Source organism: Cyclopterus lumpus, chromosome 3 (genome assembly GCF_009769545.1).
Source record: "Cyclopterus lumpus isolate fCycLum1 chromosome 3, fCycLum1.pri, whole genome shotgun sequence".
In the NCBI taxonomy this organism is placed as follows: domain Eukaryota; kingdom Metazoa; phylum Chordata; class Actinopteri; order Perciformes; family Cyclopteridae; genus Cyclopterus; species Cyclopterus lumpus.
Window position 1 is genome coordinate 17,695,923 of NC_046968.1, and position 23,054 is coordinate 17,718,976.

The following is a 23,054-nucleotide window of genomic DNA, read 5'->3' on the forward strand; positions in this document are numbered from 1 at the left end:
ATGGAGGCAATAAAATACAGAGGAAAGAAAAGAGAAGGAAGACACAGGTAAAAACTAATCTACCGTGTGTGTTGCTTTTAGAAAGTCATCACGTTTCCTTTCGGTTCTATTAAAGGTGGTGCCTATTGTTACAGTTCAGAGACATGGGATAATATGCAACATGGATTTAAGTTAACCACATATGGCCACTGAGCCCAGCTACCAAAGTTTAATATGAATTATCCTATCTGATAAGATGTGTAATTGGGAATTGCAGACACTTTCTTTTTAGGAAGGAGAAATCCATATTCTTTTCTGGGGCCACAATAATATTTATATTCCTTCTTGTATTCTGATTAATACTGGAAGTAACCTGGACCACAAAGAAAGTAGTTAAACCAAAATGACCGCTTCTGCATTCAGGAGGGTGTGCGTGAATTCTATCCATCGTATGTTCTGTGCGGACATCTTCACACCTACATGTCCTGTAACTGCGCAGACTATGCTACAAGTGGTAGTTTAGCAAACTACTGCCTATACAAAATTAGTAAGAAAGTAGTATAAACAGAAGTACTATGTGTTTGAGTTGTCCGCAGCTGTCCGTGTTGGCTTTAGACATTGTATAGATTATAACTAAAAATAAAGAAAGTGTAGGATCATGGCAATGTTTTGTAAACTTGCTTGGTGACTTAAATTATTCATTGATTATTAAAATGGTTATATATTAAAAATAGCAAAAGTCGATCAACTGACCGATTATTTGTTGAAGCTTTAATTATTGGATCACAAGGTTAAAATACCACATTCAATAATCTGTATCCTGTCATCAAATGTTGTAAAAACTTATAATAAGTAGTTTAGGGTGAACTCACTTAATGTCTGAATATTGAAGTAAAACTATGATATTAGAAATGTTACTGAGGAAATACATACAAATCTGTTAAGTATGCATCCCTAGTTATTAGTCAGAAATGGCCTTTGGTCTGTCCAGATGGTCCAAAATGGAAATGCCTTTAACTGCCATAATCGTGTACAATTGTTGTAAAGAAGAGGCAAAAGGTTACGAGCTTCAATTTGTGCTTAACCACAACAACTTACTAAAAGTCAAAGCGGGGAAATTTAATTTATTTCCTTATTATTTCACCAACAAAGCTACAGAAGAAAGGTTTATCATGTCATCAAGTTCATAAGTTGTGTGATTGGCTGTCTTAGTCCGCCCGATTTAGAGAGAAATGTGTTCAACACACCATTCAGCTTTGAACTAGTAAGCCAATCCACGTCCTCTGTCGGCACACAATCAAAATCTATTGACATCTTAATCATTGTCAGGAGGTTAATTGTTAGCGAGATATTGGTAATAAATACTATCATTAAATTGCAATGCCCATTGATATATCATAATGTATTGTATTACCAGGTTTCCATTTGGTATTAATTACAGTTTGAGGAAACAGTTAATTTCCCTTGTGCACTGCTGTGCTTCTCTTTATTGCTGTGGCTGATATCATCCCTGCAGATACCGACTGCTGTTAGGGGGAATGCTGCTCCATTTAAAATGTTAAATACGCAGAACACTTTTAATCACATTCTGCATGTTGGTATCTCTGAGGTCAAAACAATCAGTGTTGTTTCTGAGTTTCGAATTATATATATTTTTTTTAATATACTTAATTTATATTCTACTACCCTCTACATGATTAGTAGAAAGTTTTATAGGAAAACCACTTAACGCACATATTTTCAACAACAAACTTCAAAAAGCAAATACTATGTGTCAAAAAGTATCCCAAGTCTGAGAATACTAGTAGATAACTACATTCAGTGGTATGCAACTGTGATGAGTTGTATAAGTGTGTTGCAAGATCACCAGAGGGTTAACAATTAAAATATTGTTGAACTAATATGCTATGTTCTCAGATGTGTATTGACCTAGAACCTTAATTATAATTTTCCAACAGCTGAACGTTTGTTTTTTGAAAGCATATTTACTCTTCTACAATCAACAGCTATTCATGGCTATTCTTGAAATGACTACTTATGTATATACCGCATTAAAGAAGAGAGTGCGTCACCCTCATCTCCCAAACAAAGTGTTATCAATTCAAAGAAGCCAAACCACACCTGGATTATATGCTGTAATATACGCTAATCAGACAGCAGTGAGGGATGACACAAAGAATGATAAAACTCAAATGTCAACAACAAATTGTACCAATGTCCAATGTAATTTAGACATAATTAACTGTTGAAGGTCCAGCTCTATCTGAAGACATGACAAGCTTACAACCCTGATCATGACTTGCGTGAGACAATTGTATGAACGGTGGTGTAGTGGCTAGCACTGTCGCCTCACAGCAAGAGGGCCGCGGGTTCAATTCCCGGTCGGAGCGGTCCTTCTGTGTGGAGTTTGCATGTTCTCCCCGTGGCAGCGTGGGTTCTCTCCGGGCTCTCCGGCTTCCTCCCACAGTCCAAAGACATGCTGCAGGTTAATTGATCTCTAAATTGCCCATAGGTGTGAATGTGAGAGTGAATGGTTGAATGTCCCTACATGTGCCCTCGATGGACTGGCGGCCTGTCCAGGGTGTCCCCTGCCTTCGCCCTATGTTAGCTGGGATAGGCTCCAGCGCCCCCGCGACCCTAATGAGGATAAGCGCTATTGAAAATGGATGGATGGATCATCATATAATAATAAACATCTTCATTTTGTCTAAATAGTCCTCTTGTTAATGGCTTTTCCCACATGTCAATCCCTTCTCCATTGCCACATCTTTGCAGTCGCTTTCTTACTGACATTCTGACCTCTTACATTCAGGAAACTTTCGTTTCACAGAGATACAAATTCCATCTTGTGATTAAAACATGTTTCAAAGTCCAACATCAGTTAATAATCCAATGGTTACCACTGATGTTCTACGACCTTGGTCAAGTGAGTTGGGATTTATGGCCTTAATTCAGAAGACAGCTGTGTTTAAAGCTGAAGTCAATCAATGTTTGTGTTTTCATGCATCTCAGGGATACGTGGGATCCATTCCAGCTCAACCCAATTGGAGCTGAGAAGGAAACTAAGAGAAGATGTTTTGAACTTGCCCAGTACCTTGTGGCTGCTATCGTTGGGTTAGCTGTCTTGACCAGCGCCATTATTTCTAAGGTAGGATCATCGGTCTGTCTGTCGAAGGTTATTCCTCTTTTCATCATTTGGGTTAAGGCACAGAGAAAGAAGCATCCCCATAGAGTTCCTTTCACTAAATGTGAAGCCTCAAGCTAAACACCTTTACAATCTTCTTTGATAAAAGTCTAAAAAGATTTATTCTCTCGCAAGCAGACTCTGAAAGATGTATATGTATGCCTTTTCACTATTAGGTTCAATTACTGTCTTTTCTTTTCTGGCCTAAGCAAGAAAGGCTTTCAAATTAATTATTCTATTTGAATTGTGACGTCTATCTGCAATTTGATGTTTTACATGAAGCATTTATTTTGCATACTGAAAATAAGCATGAAAGGGCTTTGAATTGTTTCGATTGGATTTGATCACTTGCTCATCAAATCTTTGAGTTTTCTTTGAGGCTTGAGTATTATCTGTAGGTGCTGCTTATTTTTGTTCCGTCATGATGTCTACTGTTGCAAATGCATCATGCGATTATTAAGAAATACTTATATTACACACATACATATATATATATATATATATATATATATATATATATATATATATATATATATATATATACACACATATGACATTTTTATTTGGTATTTCTTGAAGTTGCACATAATACTTAATTCTAATATATGCTCTTGATCTAAATGATGCCCATCTTCAACGGTATCATTTCCTGTAGCTTACATCTTCGAGTTGTTATTATGGGAAATATCCAACAAACCTTTGGTAAAATGGAAACAAAGTAACATTTACAACATTAATGCTATTGGTATGGTATTGTATGCGACGGAGGGCCTCGAGCACTAGAGAATCCTTTTGTACTGAACTCTGTTGTCAGCGTCTCTCTGAATCTTCGTCTCCCTCTTTGTGGCATCATCTTCATTTGCTCTCTATCAATATTTAACTCTGCAGTATGTGCATGCGTTGACATTGTCTGGCCGTCAGTTTATGCCTCTATTCCCTGTTCAATTTCTCATCTTCCTCATTTGGCCTTGTCTTTATTGAAAGAAAATTGTTCATCATGATGAACTTCCTTATTGGTGTGAGAGCAATAAATCAAGGAGGTGTCCTTAGAAGGTAATCAGGAAGAGGTTACTGGTTTATCTTCTTTATATTTACCGTACGGAAATACTGCTACACAAGGCACTTTACTGTAAGTGCACTCAAAACAAAGGGCAGTGACAAAATGAAATGTAGTTTTTAGGGTCTCTCTACGATCTCACTCTAAATAAAAAGATAAATGTAAATTGATACGACACAACAAATGGTTACTTCAGTTTTGGTATGCTGTCCAAACTTTTCTTTAACATACACTTGATCTGTGCCCAATCAGGGCTCTCTCTTGGTGTTGTCAACCATGTCCAGTCCAACCTCCCTGCGAAGCCCAAAGGAAAAACAGTTCTACATGCTGATGTTGGTTTTCTGCCTGATCTGCCCCAACTTCCTGGTGTTTCTGAAATCACTGTGGAGATGTGCCTTCAAGAGCTTTGTACATCCCAACATGAAGACTATGGCCTTTGTACGTCTTTCTAAAGAATATTCTTTTATTATATCATCTGCTTTGATTTTAATTAAAATGAATGAGATAGTGGAACAATCTATATCATAAATATTTGTTTACATAGGAAGCCTGAGCAATATTACAAGTATATTGCAGCAATATTTTTTTGCATTCATTATTTATGGCTGTACTGTAGATTATTCATCTTCATGAGGAAGACAATTCAGGGAATACGTTAAAATGGGTCCATGCGGTCTAATATTAAACTTAATTTAATCTTAAACACAGCAATACACAACTTTTGAAAACTTAAAGTCCATTTTGTTATCTTACAAGTGCACGTGCAATTAGAGGATCTTGACCAAAGTGTGCCACTGGGTTATATTGTCATGTTTCGCAACACAAACAAATTGAGATTGACGCTTCGTGTGGTTGCACACTGGAAACCAACAAGTCCCTCACTGCCACTATGAGTACATTCAGTAAATCTAGCTAACAGATAGAGAGTTTGATTTCTTGATTAAGCTAAACCAGTCAGCAGCATGATTTTAAAAGAATTATGAATGTCAATCGATATCTTGCAATGCTTAAATTTGACATCGTCACCCCCACGTACCCCCTAAAAATACTTTAAATATGTAAACATAATAATGTGTGTTTTTATGTCGTTTCCAGATGTGTGCCATTGAGTGTCTGGTGTCTCTTGGTACTTCAATCCTGGTGCTCGTTGTAATGCCTCAGTTTGATGTGTTGACTAATCTCTTCATCAGCGGAGGAGTCTGTATTATTTCTGCCATTCTGCAGATAGTATACAGACTACAGAAAGAAACATGGAAAATCCTGTTCCCAATCTGCTCCCTCATTCTTACAGTTGCTGGTAACTCCTTAAATTTACTTTCTAGATGCAACCCTGTCTGTCTGTATGTCTCTTTTTTTTAACATGATATTTGTACTACTAGTATTGCTCAACAATCAACAGAATATTTACCTTTGAAACTCTGCCAAATCATGGGAGGTAATTAGTTTATTTACAAGAGCTGACATGTCTTTCCATCTACATTAGAACTAGAAAGGGGGTAAAGCAAAAAAAGGAATATGAGGAAAATGTGTTATCCTCTTCCTCCTACAGAACGTGCAATAATAGATGTCATACTGATTGTTTTGCTCAGTTTCTCCGGCTTGTTTTGAACATATTTCAATCATAGTGTGTCCATAAAGGTTGGACTGAGCTGATGCATCTCTAATTATTCATCAAATCAGCTCTTTTTCTTTTTCCCCATTGTTGAGTTTTCCATAAAATGTCTGGTTCAGTAAACCGGCCACCCTCATTATGTCTCAGATGAATTATGTAAGATTTAATCAAGACACGACAACACTGACCTCTTCTGGTTTGAGCATTTAAATATAAGTTGCATGTAGGTTATTAGCAGCTCACATCTTTTCAAAAACATATTTTAATATGAACAAACCTTTAGCTGCAAAATTAATGAAGCATTTAAGTCCCAGTTTCATAAATGACTAAGTAACAAGTTAAACTAGTGTGTATACGACTGCAACCCTGACAACCCTTATGTTTTGCTAGCAAACAATCACTGACTGCATTATGTTGATAGTGAGCAACTTTTTGTGTTAATTAAGCACCAGAGTCGCAGGGAGGTGGTCAGGGTGGGTGATGAGCATACAAACGAACCGTAACCAAGTGCTGCCACTGCCTAAACATAACCATAAAAAAGTGTAATAATTAATCTCCACGAGTAGATATTGTAGTGTGAGCTACAAACTAACAGCTTAATTACTTCACTAACTAACTAACTAACTAACGAACAGGTTACTGCCTCCTGGGGGTTGACTTCTATGTCCGCGTATCATCATACGTGGATCGACAGAACGCTGACTGCTTCATCTACGTTGGAATTGGAATTTTCTCTTCAGTCCTCGTCTCCCTCTGCTGGTGGGAAAATCCACTGCAAGCTACTAATAGCATGCAGGTATATTGTTTTTCTATAATGTGTTTCTATTGGTCTTCACTGCACCAACCACTAAACTGCTTTTTTGTTTTGCTTTTTTATATATTAGCTAACAAACTGGAATGTGTCCCTTACATTCACTCCAGTGCAGACTGCCATTTAGATTTGAGCTAGAATTCCCCACCGACACCTAGCCTTAAACATAAAATGTTATTTTAATTGTTGTAACTTTGTCATTTTATGTAATTGTACTGTCCACCTGGTCAATTGTGGCAGGTATTATTCCATGTGTTTTGGGCCATTTGTAGTGTTTATTGATAAATAGTGTTATTGACTTGACAGGATCAGGGAGACTTTTCTCATCTCTTTCTTTCTCCCTGCAGGAAAAACTGTCAGAATTGGAAGGTTTCAGGGACTTTGTGTTTGTCATCAGCAGTATTCTGAGGATCATAGTGATAGGTAATTATCTGCCATCAACAGACAACACCAAAAAAAAACATGCAGATAAAATAGCACAGGCTCTTGAATTGTATTATGAATAACAACAACACTGTGCTTTGCCAAGTATTCTCCTCATTACCAACATTCACACTGGAGAACAAACACATTTCTGTTTGAGATGCAGATGGTTTGCAGAGGAATTTCTCCAGCTGTGATGAAGTCTTTAGTTTTAGTTTTCAATTTTTGAGTGCTATGCTGTCTATTCCTTTCAACAAAACACTTCTATCCCGTTCTATACATCAGCTAATTTCCTTATATTTACTTGAATCTCACTGTGTTTGTTACTATAGCAAAACACATTGTGCTCTTTTTTATATTGTACTTACACTACCGTTCAAAAGTTTGGGGTCACTTAGAAATGTCCTTATTTTTCAAAGAAAAGCACTGTTTTTTTAAATGAAAATAACATTAAATTAATCAGAAATACACTCTATACATTGTTAATGTGGTAAATGACTAATCTAGGTGGAAACGTCTGGTTTTTAATGAAATATCTACATAGGTGTATAGAGGCCCATTTCCAGCGACTATCACTCCAGTGTTCTAATGGTACATTGTGTTCTTAGAAGACGAATGGATGATTAGAACACCCTTGAAAACCATTGTGCAATTATGTTAGCACAGCTGAAAACAGTTATGCTAGTGAGAGAAGCTATAAAACTGCTGCAAATGGAGCATTATTTGACGAAAGCAAGGTTTGAGGAACAAAATTAATATTTCAAATATAAATCATTATTGCTAACCTTGTCAATGTCTTGACTATATTTTCTATTCATTTTACAACTCATTTGATAAATAAAAGTGTGAGTTATCATAGAAAACACCACATTTTCTGGGTGACCCCAAACTTCTGAACGGTAGTGTATGTAGGCTATATTAAACATACTTTAGATATTGTATGTGTTATTTTATAAACAGTACCTTTTACATTTTATTTGTCTCTTTTACATCAGTGACACCATGTATTCTGTTGCAGGAGCGGTATACCTATTCTACCATGTGCTAATTGAGAAATCCATCATCTGGTCAGACTTTAACCTGCAGAATAAGGACTGGGAATTACTGCAAATAGGACTGGTGCTGTTTTTCTTACAGGTAAGTGGAAGAAAGACAGCAAAACAAACAGACAAAAAGGTGGTATACACGGACTATGCATACAAGTGGTGTGTATATTCCTCTGCAGATTTGCAGCTCGTTTTTAGCTGCTAAATTGTCAAATTAATGTATTCTATATCTACTGAAGGTTTTGCACAAAAAAAGTGTTTGAGCTCATGCAATATTTAGAGGTAAACTGCGGCAGACAAAATTGCGTATCAAGTTTCAACGTCGGATAAAATGCCTGACACTGTTTTACTGGCACTCAGCGAGACTTAATGGCCTGCTGATATAATATCTATCCTTTAGATTAGTTAAACTGTTCTAATCTAAACAAAGGAGTTCACAACTTTGAAGATCCACCAAACATGTCCCCCATTGAGTCTTAATAATTCCAGCAGGTTTAACTCAATCAGATCGTAATGGCACTCATTTACAAATGTAATCTAAAGTAACAGGCATAATTGAAACATTTTATTTTGCGCCCCTGGCAGTAATTTATATTTCCCTTGCCTCCTGTCTCAGGCCTTCTGCTCAGCAGCCTGCCACTGGTTTGGTGTGGTGGCCTGTAAGATTCATGCAGTCAGGATGAGTTTTGCGCTGCCATTATGTTGCACAGGGCCTGCAGTGCTACTGCTGGGACTGATACTTTTCATAACCCAGGCACAAACTTTGGACGGAGCAAAGCACGGGAGCATCACAGGTGAGTTTATCCTTTTAACATGTTGATAATTGATTGTGCTCCACTTAAATATACTTTTGTTTGAACTTAGTTTAATTGTTGTTTTAGTCATGCATCAAAAAGTTGAAACAAATGCCTACCTAGTCATGTGGTGAATTGTGAGAAATCTTACAAATTAGTCAGATATACTTTGGAAGGCATACTTCCCTGAAATCTCTGTGTGATAAGAGAAAGAAACATAATGTCACTTATTACCAACTTTGTTTCCATTTCAGAGTTTTGTGAAAGCTTATTCTACTTGAGCCATAAGAACACAACCCCTGTGGTTTTACTGGAAATCACAAGGAGCATTTGTCGAACTTCCCTCAACAGGTACGTGTGTGTGTGTTTGTATCAGGTTTAAAAGATGCAGCCTCTGGTTTATAAATGTGCTTAATGTGAGTCAAATGTCCTGGATTTACATGGCATGCATATGTACAGGAATCTATACACACATTCAATCCATGTATATTTTTCCCAAAATGATTATGGACTATTTGATTGACAGCTATTACCTGCAATGGCCTTTTTCAATGCTGGCACTGGAGGGAGTGTGTATGTGGTCAGGGTTCGTCACATGTACCTACTATGTATGGAAGATCAAGGTATTGATACACACACACACACATTTGAGAATGACATGTCTGAGAAATTAATTTTAGACCCCCACTGGGACCAGGACTCACTTGTTCACTTAGAGACATAAATATGCACTCACAGACACATAGGACATGTCAGTACTGAGACATTTTAATGTTTTAACCTTATAAGGACATTAAAACCGTGAACACACGCAGTCACGCATGCACGCACTCACATGCACACGCACGCACAATTAGCTGACATTGAATCAATGCCAAACAACAAGATATTGGGACTAGCTGTCTGTCTCTCTCTGCCTGGCATACTAATATCACATGCATGGTAAATTGACACACACACACACACACACACACACACACACACACACGCCCTTCATTTACAAAAAGCTCCTTAAAGATTCAGTTAACCCAAATTAGGAAAAGAGCTATCAGTCTTTGTCAGATTTCACCTGCCACCTCTATATGATGGAGGTGGATAGAATTTCCTTTGTGTTGCTTACAGCAATGTCTCTCTCCAGACAAAAATGTTTTCATTGGAACTACTGTTTTCCTATTTTTTAGCAGCAAGACATGTGGGCATCTCAAAACTATCTGGTTGGCTAGATAACAGTAAATGTAGTTCAAAATGTAATCGAAAACTACATTCCACTACCAGAGATTTCAATTTTAAATCTAAACAGTACATGGCACAATGTACTTCTTATATTAACATTAGGCAGAAAGACAAACACCTAAATGCCTCTATGGTTCTCCATGTCTTAGGTCCAGCGTATAGAGAGAACCTCCCAGCTCTTTGTTCGTCGACTCTACGAATCTGCTTTTATTGACCTGTCTCTGCTACTCAACACCAAGATGAAGGTGCCACGAGCCCGAAACCAAGAGAGGTGAGATGGGTCTAAAAAGAGAATTTCTCAGATTATTTTATTGTGCATTTTATTTTATTGTGGTCATATTTTAAGGTCAATGGAAAATCATATTAGGGTGATAATTATGTGTGGTTGCAGTAGAAGCACAGATATCCATTCTATGAGGAGGTACAGATACAAGGCATAATGAATTGAAAATAAAAGAAATTGGATGATTTACAATAAATAAAAAACATGGAAAAACTACTTTTGTTGTATTACAAATTTCTGTATCTGCACATTTGGTTATTGAATCAAATCATTGCCACCATGGGTCTTTGACAGTCCCCATCCACCTTAAAAGACTTTTGAGAGATTTGCATGGTCACAACATGAAATGTTTAAAGCTGCTGTTGAAAACCTCTGCCTTCCCTTCTCCCCTCTTCTCTCCATCACAGCCACGAAGACATACAGAACTGTGTGATCTATCTTTGTGCCACCATGTGGCATGAGACCTATGATGAAATGCTTAAAATTCTTACCTCCATGTTCAGGTTAGACACTGTCACTGCAGACATTGCTCTTTTCAATATGAATTATGAATTAACTGTATCCACTTCATTTGCAACTAAAAAAATTCAAGGACTTAAAAAACATTTGTGCTGTTTAGCATTTTAAATAGTTTTCTCCTATTTATTTCATGTCACACTTTTTGTACAAAAGACAAGTACTTGAGTAAAAAGGCGTTTTACAGTATTGACACAGTTGTTTGTTGTGGTGTCAGGCTGGACCGCTACCGAGGTGATCCAAAGGAGAACCACGCGGACTGTTTTGACTTTGAGTCTCACATCTATGTAGATGATGCTTACATGACTGAAAAGGCCACAGGAAAGAGGCTGGTCAACACCTACGTTACCGACTTGATCCATGTTGTCATCGAGGTTTATAGGTGAGATTATCCATTGATCTACTATCTATCTTTAAATGTATCGAGCTATCCATCCTTCTATCTAACCAATCTTCTATCTATCAATCTATTCATTCATTCAGGGTGTTTACCAACAAAGAACCAGATGATGTGTCAATCATTGAGACCCCCTACGGTGGCAGGCTGATGTTTGTTATGCCAGATGGCAACATGCTTTATGTTCATCTAAAAGACAAAACTCTCATCAAGAACAAGAAAAGATGGTCCCAGGTAAGGTGGAGTAGTGGTGTTTTTGTCCTAAAGGTGTCATTGTACAACACGCTATTTGGTGGCCAACAGAAAAAAAGACTTGCACCAGGTAGTTCCCAGTTAAAACTGCATGGGAAGGACTGACAGCATTACTAAAAGAATTGTCTGAGCCTTCTAATGTAAGTGCGAGGCTTGCCCAGTAATCTCTGACAAACAGCCAAAATTGAAGAATATTTGTATTGGGTTGTCCAAACAGAATGGACCCATTACTCACTCCTGATACACGCTGTAGGACATACCCTAAATTTACATCAGCAAAATCATTGACTCATTGAACAGTTGTTCTTTTATAACAATGTACATATAATTAGCTATACTGTCTTTTCCATTTGTATTATGGCTCCTTTCAACACCATTTTATCATGTTTTATCATGTCTCTCTGTTAAAGTTTTTGCGGAACAAATACACTATTTAACTTGCACCTATGTCTTTAAGAGGCGGTCTCAGATTTCCCCACAACACATTGATGTCTTTGACTTTCAGATTATGTATTTGTACTATCTACTCGGCTGGAAGGGATACATTGTCAAGAACCCTCAGAAGATCACAGTAAGACTTTTCTATTTAGTGTACTATTTTTACAGTATGCGTATAAAATATTTCAATGTGTAAAATATCTATCCGGTTTGTCCAGCGCCAGAATAACCCATGCAGAGAGAGCATGATCTCTATGTATGGAGAGATTTTTCTGTTGCCTCAGCATGACAATGACTACAAGAGAAAATTTATCTCAGATGACAACACTTACATCCTGGCTCTGGACGGAGACACAGACTTCCAACCTAAAGCTGTGATTCTGCTTTTAGACAGGTCAACAATTGTTTTTCTCAGTTATTACTGTATATAAACCCTTTTTAAACATAGTAAATAAAAATATTATTTTCATTGACAGGTTGAGGATGTATACAAACGTAGGTGCAGCATGTGGTAGAATCCATCCAACTGGTATGGGTAAGTACACATTGGTTTGGCCGTTTTAGCAGAAGGTAAAGTAGTTTGATCAAACGTGTTTACATTTTACTTCAAGACCTAAAACTTGATTTTACTTTCAACTTCTTGCCCGGAGCATCTGGAACGTGCAGCGAGTGCTGAGTAATCACGATAGCACAAGCTGGGGTTATGTAGGAGCTTAAGCGGGATCCATTTAACACAGTGGGGCAAAGCAAAGTGTCTGCTGGCCAGGATTTGAAACAATTGTGCAGGGGGAAAGCCACCCAAATCCATGCCTTTTAAAAATAGTAAATCTAACATAATGTCATGGGATGAACTATTTCAACACCATATTTTTCATTCGTATCTTGCAAATAGTATTCATGACTTGGTTGTTCAAGTTGGAACTTATTCCTTTTTTGGTTGCAGTAATCAAAAATGTATTACCTGAAAAAAAGGGTCCTGGTTCATATTCCAGCACTGGTGCTTTCTGGGTGTAATTTCCTGCGCATAAAGTAAGATGGGTTTTATGAAGCTAATTTGTCTAAAAGGTAGGAGTGGGGCTATAAAGTGTATGCACAACATATGGTGGGAATATATATATATATATATATAATCCAAATTCCTTCTTTTCAATTATAAATGTGTCTCTGTGAACCTCTCTGCTCATCCCCTTGCGTTCCTGTCATTGCAGGTCCCATGGTGTGGTACCAGAAGTTTGAGTATGCAGTCGGCCATTGGCTTCAGAAGACAGCAGAGCATGTGTTTGGCTCCGTGCTGTGCAGTCCAGGATGTTTCAGTCTGTTCAGAGGATCAGCCTTAATGGATGATAATGTAATGAAGAGATACACAACTACTGCAACCAGAGCTTCGGAATATGTGCAATATGACCAAGGTCGGTTGGAAAGTGCACCAACCATTTTCACCTCGCCTAGTTTCGTCTCTTTGCCCTTCTTTTTTGACTGTTCACGTCCATCTCTCAATTGTGTCTCGTGTGTGCATGTATGTTTCTAGGGGAGGATCGTTGGTTGTGTACTTTGTTACTGCAACAAGGGTGGCGCGTCGAATACAATGCGGCATCGGATGCATACACCAACTCACCACAAGAGTTTAAAGAGTTTTATAACCAGAGGAGACGATGGGGACCATCTACACTGGCTAATACACTGGACCTTCTGTCCAGGTTAGGGTTCATTATTCATATTTCTATTATGATTATAATCAATATTAAAAGTGGAGTTTATATCCTTAGCATTGTACTTTCTCACTTATATTATTTAGAAAAGCATCTGAATTAAAATGCTAAGATTTGATTATATTTAGTTCCCATGTTTCCGAGTGATATCTACAGGCTATAGATCTTCAATCAGCTGTTTACTATGACATGTGCATTATATCAATATTACATTTTCTGTTGTTGCGACTTAAATTACAGTGGTGCAGAAACAGTTAAGAGAAACTCGTCCATCTCAAGGCTTTACATCTTCTACCAGATGTTCACCGTTAGTTCCTCTATCCTTGGTCCAGCCTCTGTGACTCTCATGATAGCAGGTAGGTTCAGGAGAGGAACAAACATGTTCTTCTCTCCTACCACTGTGTCCCTGCATCTTTAATCTCCATTTCTTCACCCTTATACTTTGTTATGAGTCAGTTAGTGCTGAATGCATCAATTAGAGTCTTTCTGCATTTATATGAAATTAAAGACTGAAAATAATATGTTGGGGCTGGGCGATATGGAGAAAGTCAAATATTACAATATTTTTGACGAAATACCTTGATTGCGACATTACAATATTGTGGAGTTGATTTCTGGTGCTTTCACAAAATGTTTTTGTTAATCACCGAAAATGTGGATACAATGACTAAGTGGGCAAAGGCAAATGATGGTTTTAAAACCAGGAAACACGTGTGCTATATTACGATATTCAAAATCTAAGACGACATTGCAATATTTTAAAAATATTGCCCAGCCCTACAACAAGTTACGAGTTAAGCTATCTTACTACTGTATTGCGTGTCATTACTTGTCATTCTGATTAGTTCATTTGCAATATGAAACTTGGGAGCAGTAACATTGTAGGATTTGGGTCTTACATTTCTGATCTGATCTCCCCTCTCCCCTCTCTCTCTCTCTCTCTCTCTGTCCATCTTTTCCTGCCAGGTGCTTTCCAATTTGTCTTCAAAATCGCTGGTACAACTTCCATCATCATCGCATGCATTCCTCCTACGTTCTACATCATCGTCTGTTTTGTAGCCAAGCCGAATAACCAGATTACCATTGCTGCCATTATGAGTATTATGTATGCATTCCTCATGACTGCATCCTTATTTTCCATCATTGGTGGGTAAAAACTCTTTGTGACCTCATATTTCTATTAGTGACTTTTTGTAAAATTATGATTTAGTAAATTATTTAAAACCCTTAAATTCACACCTCATTCTGCTTTTAGGTGACATGGTGATTCAGGGCACCTTCCTGACCCCCACAGGCTTGTTTTTGGTTTCAATGGCAATCATGTATTCAGTGACAGCAATACTACACCCAGAGGAATGGGGTATGCTTATATATTTTACAGATATATAGATATGTATTATTTTCCTGTTAACAGTTTTATGTCATGTTAACAGCTTTATGTTATGTAATTTTCTCTTCCAGGAATGATTATTTATGGTCTGATGTATTTCATCTGTATCCCCAGTGGATACCTCCTACTAACCATCTACTCTCTGGTTAACATGCACATTGTTACATGGGGCACAAGGGAATCCAACAAGTAATGTACCAATCTTTTAATAATTATATAATAGGAAATATGGGTTTACGTAAAAGATATTTAACCTTGACATGTGCGATCAAAGTAAAATATAAAATTTAAAAAGCAAGACATAAAATAAAAAGTCCAGTAAATTAAATATATTGCAATCCAATTAAAACAAACAAAAAGGTGGATTGAGGGTATATAATAAGATGTGATGTACAATTATGTAGAATTTAATATGATGAAATCCATCCAGTCATCCACTCATTTTTCGCTGCTTATCCAGTTTGAGTCATAGTGGAAGCAAGCTATAGTTGGCCAACGATTCACATATCCATAACACAGATTATTTATGCCGATCTGCATTCCTAATAATCACTCACTGTCTGTATGCTAATGAGTGTAAGTCTTTTCTCACTGTCCATCATTATGTTTGTCTGTCAGGGGAGAAGGAGAAGTGAAGAAAAACCAAAATATGCTGTGTGACAGAGACTGTAGACTTTGCTGCTGGGACATGAAGTTACAGGTACTGTTGCCAAACAGCCACTGGCAGGACTTTCAGGGGATGAATATATGAACAGATTATTAATCCTGTTGCTTTACAGATAACACAGGAAACAGAGAATCTGATGCTTCGACAGATCACAGGCCACACTGCACAGCAAGCCCCTCCCCTTCCCATTGTCAACCAAGACTCAATCAATCAAATAGCGGCAACAAAGATGGAGCCTGAAGCCAAAGTTGATACAAACACAGAAAACGCTGTGGAAGAAGCAGAGAAACCTCTATTTGACAAACAGAATCGGATGGCAGTAAAAGGCAACGACACCGTTTCCAGTAGAAGGTATTTATTTGTCTTTTCTTCCTTCTCTACTGTTTATCAATAATCTATTCTGTCACTAAATATTTCAGTCAACCTTTACAGCCATAAAGTTATCAGCTGTCATTTGGACAAACCTAAACTAGTGAGATTATAAACACTTTCATGCATACAAACTCACCTCTACATACTGCTGACTTTTAAAAAGGCAATTACACACTTGTTATGTGAAATCCATAGTCAACATTCACACAAATGTGTGTGTGTCTGTGTGCAGTGATGACAGTGTCAACAAAAAAAGCATGTCACAAAGTGTATACGACGACGTTGAAGAGGATGATGATGACTTAATGATTGCTGAACTAGGGGAAACAGAGCTTCCTGTCAGCGGTGAGAAGCACTTTAACAGTGTATTTGTGCTAAAATCATACAATTCATTACGCAAAACAAAGTATGTATAGCATACTATAATGACATTATTGGTGTGTGTGCATGTTTGTGTAGACTGGGTAACGCCGGTGAAGGCAGAATTTTTGAAGAAGCTGACTTATGCCAACATGAAGAGAAATCTACAGGAACAAATACGGTAAATAATGAACATTAAGGAGAGAAATGTAACGTCGTCGCAATGTCCACAAAAACTGTGGCAATGTTTGCACGAAGTGAACATTGAATTTAACTTAAAAACTAATCAATAAACTTGTTTGTGTCCATTTATATACATGTGTCTGTATTTGTTATTACTTATGTTATCACATGGTCATTAAACAAGCTCATGGACACATTTAAAACGTGCACACAAAGTTTCCATTGATATTGAAACACTATAATATTCATTGTATATTCAAGCGTGCATGCTGTATACTTGCAGGTAAATGTACAAGCATAAACATTATGAGTGGCTGCGTGCGTGCGTGCGTGCGTGCGTGCGTGCGTGCGTGCGTTCACATACTGTTGTATCAGCTAAAGCTGTGCTATTGCAACTGTATAATTACAGTTTTGTGTTGTGCATTTTTTGTCCACAGATACACACTCCGAAACAAAAATGAGGATGACGTGTGTGAGGAGTTGGTCTTGATGTTAACAGACACTCTTAATGCAGAGCTAAGTGGAGTGGGGCCTGAAGATATTCTGATCGAAAGCCAGCTGGAGGAGTTAGAATATGCCCTGGGAGAGCATGTAATAATAATAATAATAATAATAATAATAATAATAGCACATGAAAAATGAATTACAATGTATCATTGCATTTTAGCACATTATAATGCTTCTATTTCAGGACTTCTACATTGTCACTATCTCAAACTGTATAATAATGCTAACAATATCAACTTTAAAAAAAACAAAAAGAAGAAGAAGATGAATTATTGATTATCACTGAATCACTAATTGACTTTCTGTATCTCACAGTCTCGGCGTATCCTTAGAACCAGTCAAATGGAGAAATTAGACAAAAGAGTCACCGCAGCAATCAAGAAAACACTCACCGCCCCACAAGTGAAAAAACTTGATGAGGTAAGATGCTGATTCAGCTCCTGGCTTTGTGGGAAGCAAATACTGTACAATAGATAGCACGTCAGTGTCAGCTGGAGAGAGTTAAATCTTTAAATTTTTTAAGATAAACCAATAGTAATTTATGGGTAAAGTGGGTAATCAAGAAAATGTATTGCTATAACAATAGTTTACACCTAATTGGTGTGAAAGGGTGAGGGGACAAAGTCAGGTAGATGAAAATGTTTGGCCTCAGTGTCATTTTTCATCCATGGAGCCATTAGGATGGACAAGTGATCCATTCGTTACCCCCTTTGCCTTAATTCAAATAAATCCTCAAACAATATTTGTGTGTGTCCATTTGTGTGTCTTTAGGGTGAGCAAGACTTCTGGAACAAGTTACTCGAACGCTACTTAAAGCCTATTGTTGACAGTAAAGCACATCTGGAGGATGTCACCAGAGAACTAAAGTCACTACGCAACAAGGTCAGCCATCTTTAATTGTCTATGCAAATGTGTCACTTCTTTTTGTTTCAGCCATGAATTCTGGTCTTGGGGACAAACTACAGTACGGTATATGTATCGATGGTACTTCAGGCGCCACCTCTGATTTATCTCATGCTCTAATTTGCTAACTTTATTATGCTGGGCTCAGAATACAGAAGTTTTAAAATCATAACCAATTTTGATATTGGGTTGATTCACAGAAATAAGGAGAAACTTCGCAACTGTTCTTCTCTCTAATCTCAAACATGCAGACACACACTACACGATTTGAAAATCATGACCCGTCACACACTACAGGATATTGTTACGATTAACGTGCCAGAGGGAGCAATACACCATGCGATTTCATGAGCCAGCAGATATAACAAAATGGAAACTCATGGAGCAACAACTTGCAGTTGTAATACTTTGCAAAAAACAAAAGCAGATGGCGATAAGAAATGGTTGGGGAGACAAGTTCAACACGGGTTGTTTATTCCAGTGATTCTCAAAGTGGGGTATGGGGGCCATGAAATACTTTTCTATGAATTATACAATTGTGCTGTGTAATTAAAACGTGCATAACTACAGATGGGGACTATTTTCACCCATAAAACAAGCATAATGTGGCCATTACTCCCACCTGTGTTGGCTTTGGGCCAAGAGAAGCTCTGATACCAGTCTGTCACGCATCGGTCACTTCACGCACTCTAATACAAACATTCAAATCAAACATTTCTGAATAGATTGAATTACTTTGATCTGCTATGATAAATTGTTATGATTTTTCCCAAGCTTTCTGCCAATGATTTGAATAAAGAGCAATAAGTACATTATTTATAGTTCAAACACTTACTGAAAGTCAGCTTTAAACTGGTCATTTTAACATCTGAATTGTCTGGCTACTGTTCATTTTCTGGAGGCTTTTAAGATCAATTGCTTGGAAAGTATGCTGTCAAGTTGAGTCAAATTGCAATTTGTAATAAATGACTGTTTAAAATAAACCAAGTGGTATTAACGGGATTAAAATTGATACGCGTTTCTGTTCATCACAATGAAACGGGTCTGAATTGAAAGGTTTTAGGATACAAATGGTTTTAATGGCATCTAAGGGTACAAATGGTTGTAAGCATATACTTACTAAAACTGACATGTTGTGAGTAGTTGCTATGAAGACTTAAGAGTATCATGAATTTCTCCTTCCTCCCCAAAGGCTGTGTTCCTGTATTTCATCATCAACGTGCTGTGGGTGGTTGCAACCTTCTTCCTGCAGGCCATTGGAAGTGATGTCCTCAGCATCAAGATCCCTAAATACTATCCGAACGGAACTGAATCTGATGAACCCCTCATGGTTGGGACAGACAGACAGAAAGATAGTTTAAGGAATGTGTGTCAGTACTGCTGTAACTCCTGCTGAAAGTAATCACCATTAATGTCATTTTGTGTTGTAGGTGGAGCCTCTCAGTTTGATGTTCCTGTTTTCGTTTGCTTTTCTTCTCCTTATCCAGTTTCTGGCCATGTTATATCACAGGTACACACACACATACAAACAAACTTCTGTATGTGCCACATACCCACTGAATGTTCATTCATATTCAGTTTTTACTTTTTTTGCAGCTGTAATATCAGACTTATATTTGGCAGCCTCACAGCTAACTCACAGACTGAGCCTGAAAACTAAGTTGGAAAACTTTCTAACTTTCAGATACTGGAGGTTTGATTCTGTGGCAAAGAAATACCAATGCTATTACTGGTATCAGATATCTTACCTGGAAGATATCAGGAACATTTTTATTTGTAGATATCTGCCTTTATGGACATTTAGAACTATAATTTTTCTTGGAACTATTGTACATCCATTCCCTACAATCAATTTTCCAATACTTTCTACTTGTGTTTGATCTTTGTGCCTCTCTGTTTGCAGAGTATACACTCTGATCCATGTGGTCTCCTATCGCAGCACAGAGAAAGACTACACACAGAAAGACATTGTAAGTAACAACGCTCAAACACACCAATTAGACTGTGACAGCCTGTCATGAAACACTTTTTTGTTTGTGATTTTTTAGTTGTGTCATCACCATTCATCATATCTATACAAACAATGTGTTTATTACTGAGCCTAATAGAGCATAGTGGTGAAAGTACTGAGATTGTTTACTTAAGTAGAATCGGGGGTTAACTTGGGCTGTAATGATCTGGAACAGTGTTATGTCACCTTCAATAATTAAGGAGGGTAAATAAATTTGATTGACAGTGTCATAAATACTTATGTCCAGCGAGTTAATTTTTCATGTGCTGCAGCCTGGCATTCCTTCCAGCTTATGCCTTGAAGATACTCAGTCAACAAATCAGAAAGTAACCTCGCAGTCATTCTTCTCCACTGCACCACCACACAAGCGGATCTGTTGTGAAACAAGCAAGCTCACAGGCGGTCTGGCAGCCTTGATCAGTCACTGTATACACGGTTAATAAGTTCCAAACACATATACAGTTGGATATTAAAGTGTGATTCAAACAGCTGCCTTTGCAGATTACACTTCACTTAAAGTGACAAAAATAGTCTTGGAACCATTAAAAAAAATGCAGTAGGTCTAAGAGGGGTTGGGAAAATGTAGCAGTACATTTTCCCAACCACATTTATCCACCGAGATGGAAAATTAATTAAGAATTAATTCAGAAAAAGGTTATTTATGGGAAGAATGCAGATTAACATTGAATGAATATTCTTATGGATATTGTTACATATCGATTGTTTGTCTTTTGGAGAACCAAACATATGGGGTGGTGGTATTTAACAGTTATATATTGGCTACCCCTAGAATCGCATTTCTAGTTAGAAGTAGTCTACATAATAATAATAATAACACAAATATTATAATAACCGTGGATTGATACATAAAATGGAACAGATTTGTTATGTGACACTGGTGAGTGAATGGCATAAAGGTCCAAAAGAAAAGAAAAAGTACTTAATGGGCCATTTCAGAATAATATATATAATTGGATTATATTAATTGGATTGTTGATGGCGGCCTGTCCAGGGTGTCCCCTGCCTTCGCCCTATGTCAGCTGGGATAGGCTCCAGCGCCCCCGCGACCCTAATGAGGATAAGCGGTATTGAAAATGGATGGATGGATGGATGGATTGTTGATGTATTAATACGTTCATCACTTTAATTGGGTAATCATAAATATAACGTTAGCATCTTTATTTTGCCTAGACTGATGCATTTAACTTCTTCTGGGCGCCCAAACCCCCAAAGGGAGTCCGAGAGCCACCCAACAAAGTCTCAAAAGATCCTGCACTGCTCAAGCATTATTACACACCACACTAAACCACATTCCCCAGTTTTTACAAAGGGAGGATGATATTATGACAAAATTATGTTTCAATTTAAATAAAACAATGCATGTATGATGACACTTATATAGGGTGAACTGAAAAGCTTTTAATCTAGTTGAAAATGAAAGTCAAATCAGTTTTGATTAACAAGGGAATAATGATAGACTTTTACAGCATTTAAATCTCATAAATTGGTTAATTCTGGTATTGTGCCAACTACAAAATGAATTGAGTAGCACGAGATTCCACACAGGACTCCCACCAACACATAACGGCTGGCTCCATATAATGCAGTATTCCTTAGCAATGGGTTATTAAAGCTCATTACTCATTAACACAGCCAAAATAGAAAGGAAGAATGCTAGGAATCCAATAACCAACGTTATGCATGGGCTAAAAACAAAATCACACAGCCAATTATGGGACTCCACCTACAAAGTGAAACTTTAGACAAACGTCCGCAGCCTTGACCATGATGCCACACAAACCGCTGATATGCTGAGACAAATGTAAACCATTAGCTACAACAGTAAAGTGATGTTCATTCAGACAGCGACTGGTCTTCAGGCCGGAGCGAGCAGGAAGAGTGTCGACTCACCTTCCGCTGTTTGAAGACCGCTGTTCTCCACGGTGGAAAAGTGTCCATAAAGTCTCATGGAAAACGTGCTAACTACCCAGTTTTTTAATTAAACTGCTAACTTTCTAAACATTAATTGGGTGGAAAAGGACCACTGGATTCCCTTCACATTTGTTTCCCGTGCGCTCACTCAGCTTCCCAGTGATGTAAAGTTACTAATTAAGGGACGTCAACTCCACCTGCGTTAGGTCGCCTCCAACAGTGCAATGCCATCTGTCACCGCACAAGGTCATGTTTCGCTAATTTTAAGAAACTCAATGGAAAGATTGAATCCCAATTAATCCCAATGAGAGTTTTAACAATGTTAGGCCGTCCCCAAAGGATCACGACATAAAGATTTGTTTTAATAACTTAAGCCTGGTTGACTTGAATGTACAATATCTAACTCTAAATATACTGTGGTGTATTCCACTGATGTAATGTCAGCCACTTTCCACCTGCACTTCCTGGGCAGGTAGACATAAGACTACTAAATACAATAGATACACAATTATACGTGTAATAAATCCCTCAAGTACCAATCACGTGGCGAACTCTACACAATGTACCCAGTGGTCAGTTTAAGGAGTTTAACTGTATGTCGTCCTCTCTCTCCCGCAAAGCTGTCCCTATCTGACAAATTTGAAATGTGCCAAAAACCTTTTTGGATTGTACAACAGCTAGATGCAAAACATGTTTAACATTTAAAGCAAAAGACAAAATAATTTAACAAAAGTTAGGATAAGTATCTTCATATACATGTCAATCTTTCTTTTTTGTGTACGTGTTTTCCTGTCACCTAGGAGGAGGAGGATGATGATGGTTTGACTCTGGAGAACCACAGAGCCAGTGAACTTGGGTTTACAGATGATGACCTGTAGTCCATAACAACCAACTGGAACCAGTGAAACAGTGAACTCCGTGGCAAAAATCAGTCCAATTTGTTAATTATTTTTGTTATTATGTGCCTACAACAGAATCTGTTGTTTTTTATCAAT

The 23,054-nt window shown here is 37.6% G+C and overlaps 1 protein-coding gene across 1 annotated transcript; it reads left to right on the forward strand.

Moving 5' to 3' along the window:
• Positions 1 to 22,937, forward strand: chs1 (chitin synthase 1). The gene is made up of 34 exons (XM_034563578.1): positions 1 to 47; positions 2,992 to 3,127; positions 4,473 to 4,658; positions 5,316 to 5,517; positions 6,468 to 6,628; positions 6,991 to 7,066; positions 8,085 to 8,203; positions 8,729 to 8,906; positions 9,161 to 9,257; positions 9,433 to 9,529; positions 10,289 to 10,410; positions 10,830 to 10,925; positions 11,156 to 11,320; positions 11,422 to 11,569; positions 12,093 to 12,158; positions 12,244 to 12,419; positions 12,502 to 12,560; positions 13,234 to 13,434; positions 13,554 to 13,722; positions 13,975 to 14,090; positions 14,701 to 14,880; positions 14,990 to 15,094; positions 15,196 to 15,313; positions 15,743 to 15,824; positions 15,904 to 16,142; positions 16,396 to 16,508; positions 16,623 to 16,704; positions 17,144 to 17,297; positions 17,529 to 17,633; positions 17,985 to 18,095; positions 19,309 to 19,446; positions 19,547 to 19,626; positions 20,020 to 20,086; positions 22,860 to 22,937. The coding sequence occupies exons 1-34, from the start codon at positions 1 to 3 to the stop codon at positions 22,935 to 22,937; spliced, it is 4,269 nt and encodes a 1,422-aa protein (XP_034419469.1).
• The last annotated feature ends 117 nt before the right edge of the window (positions 22,938 to 23,054 follow it).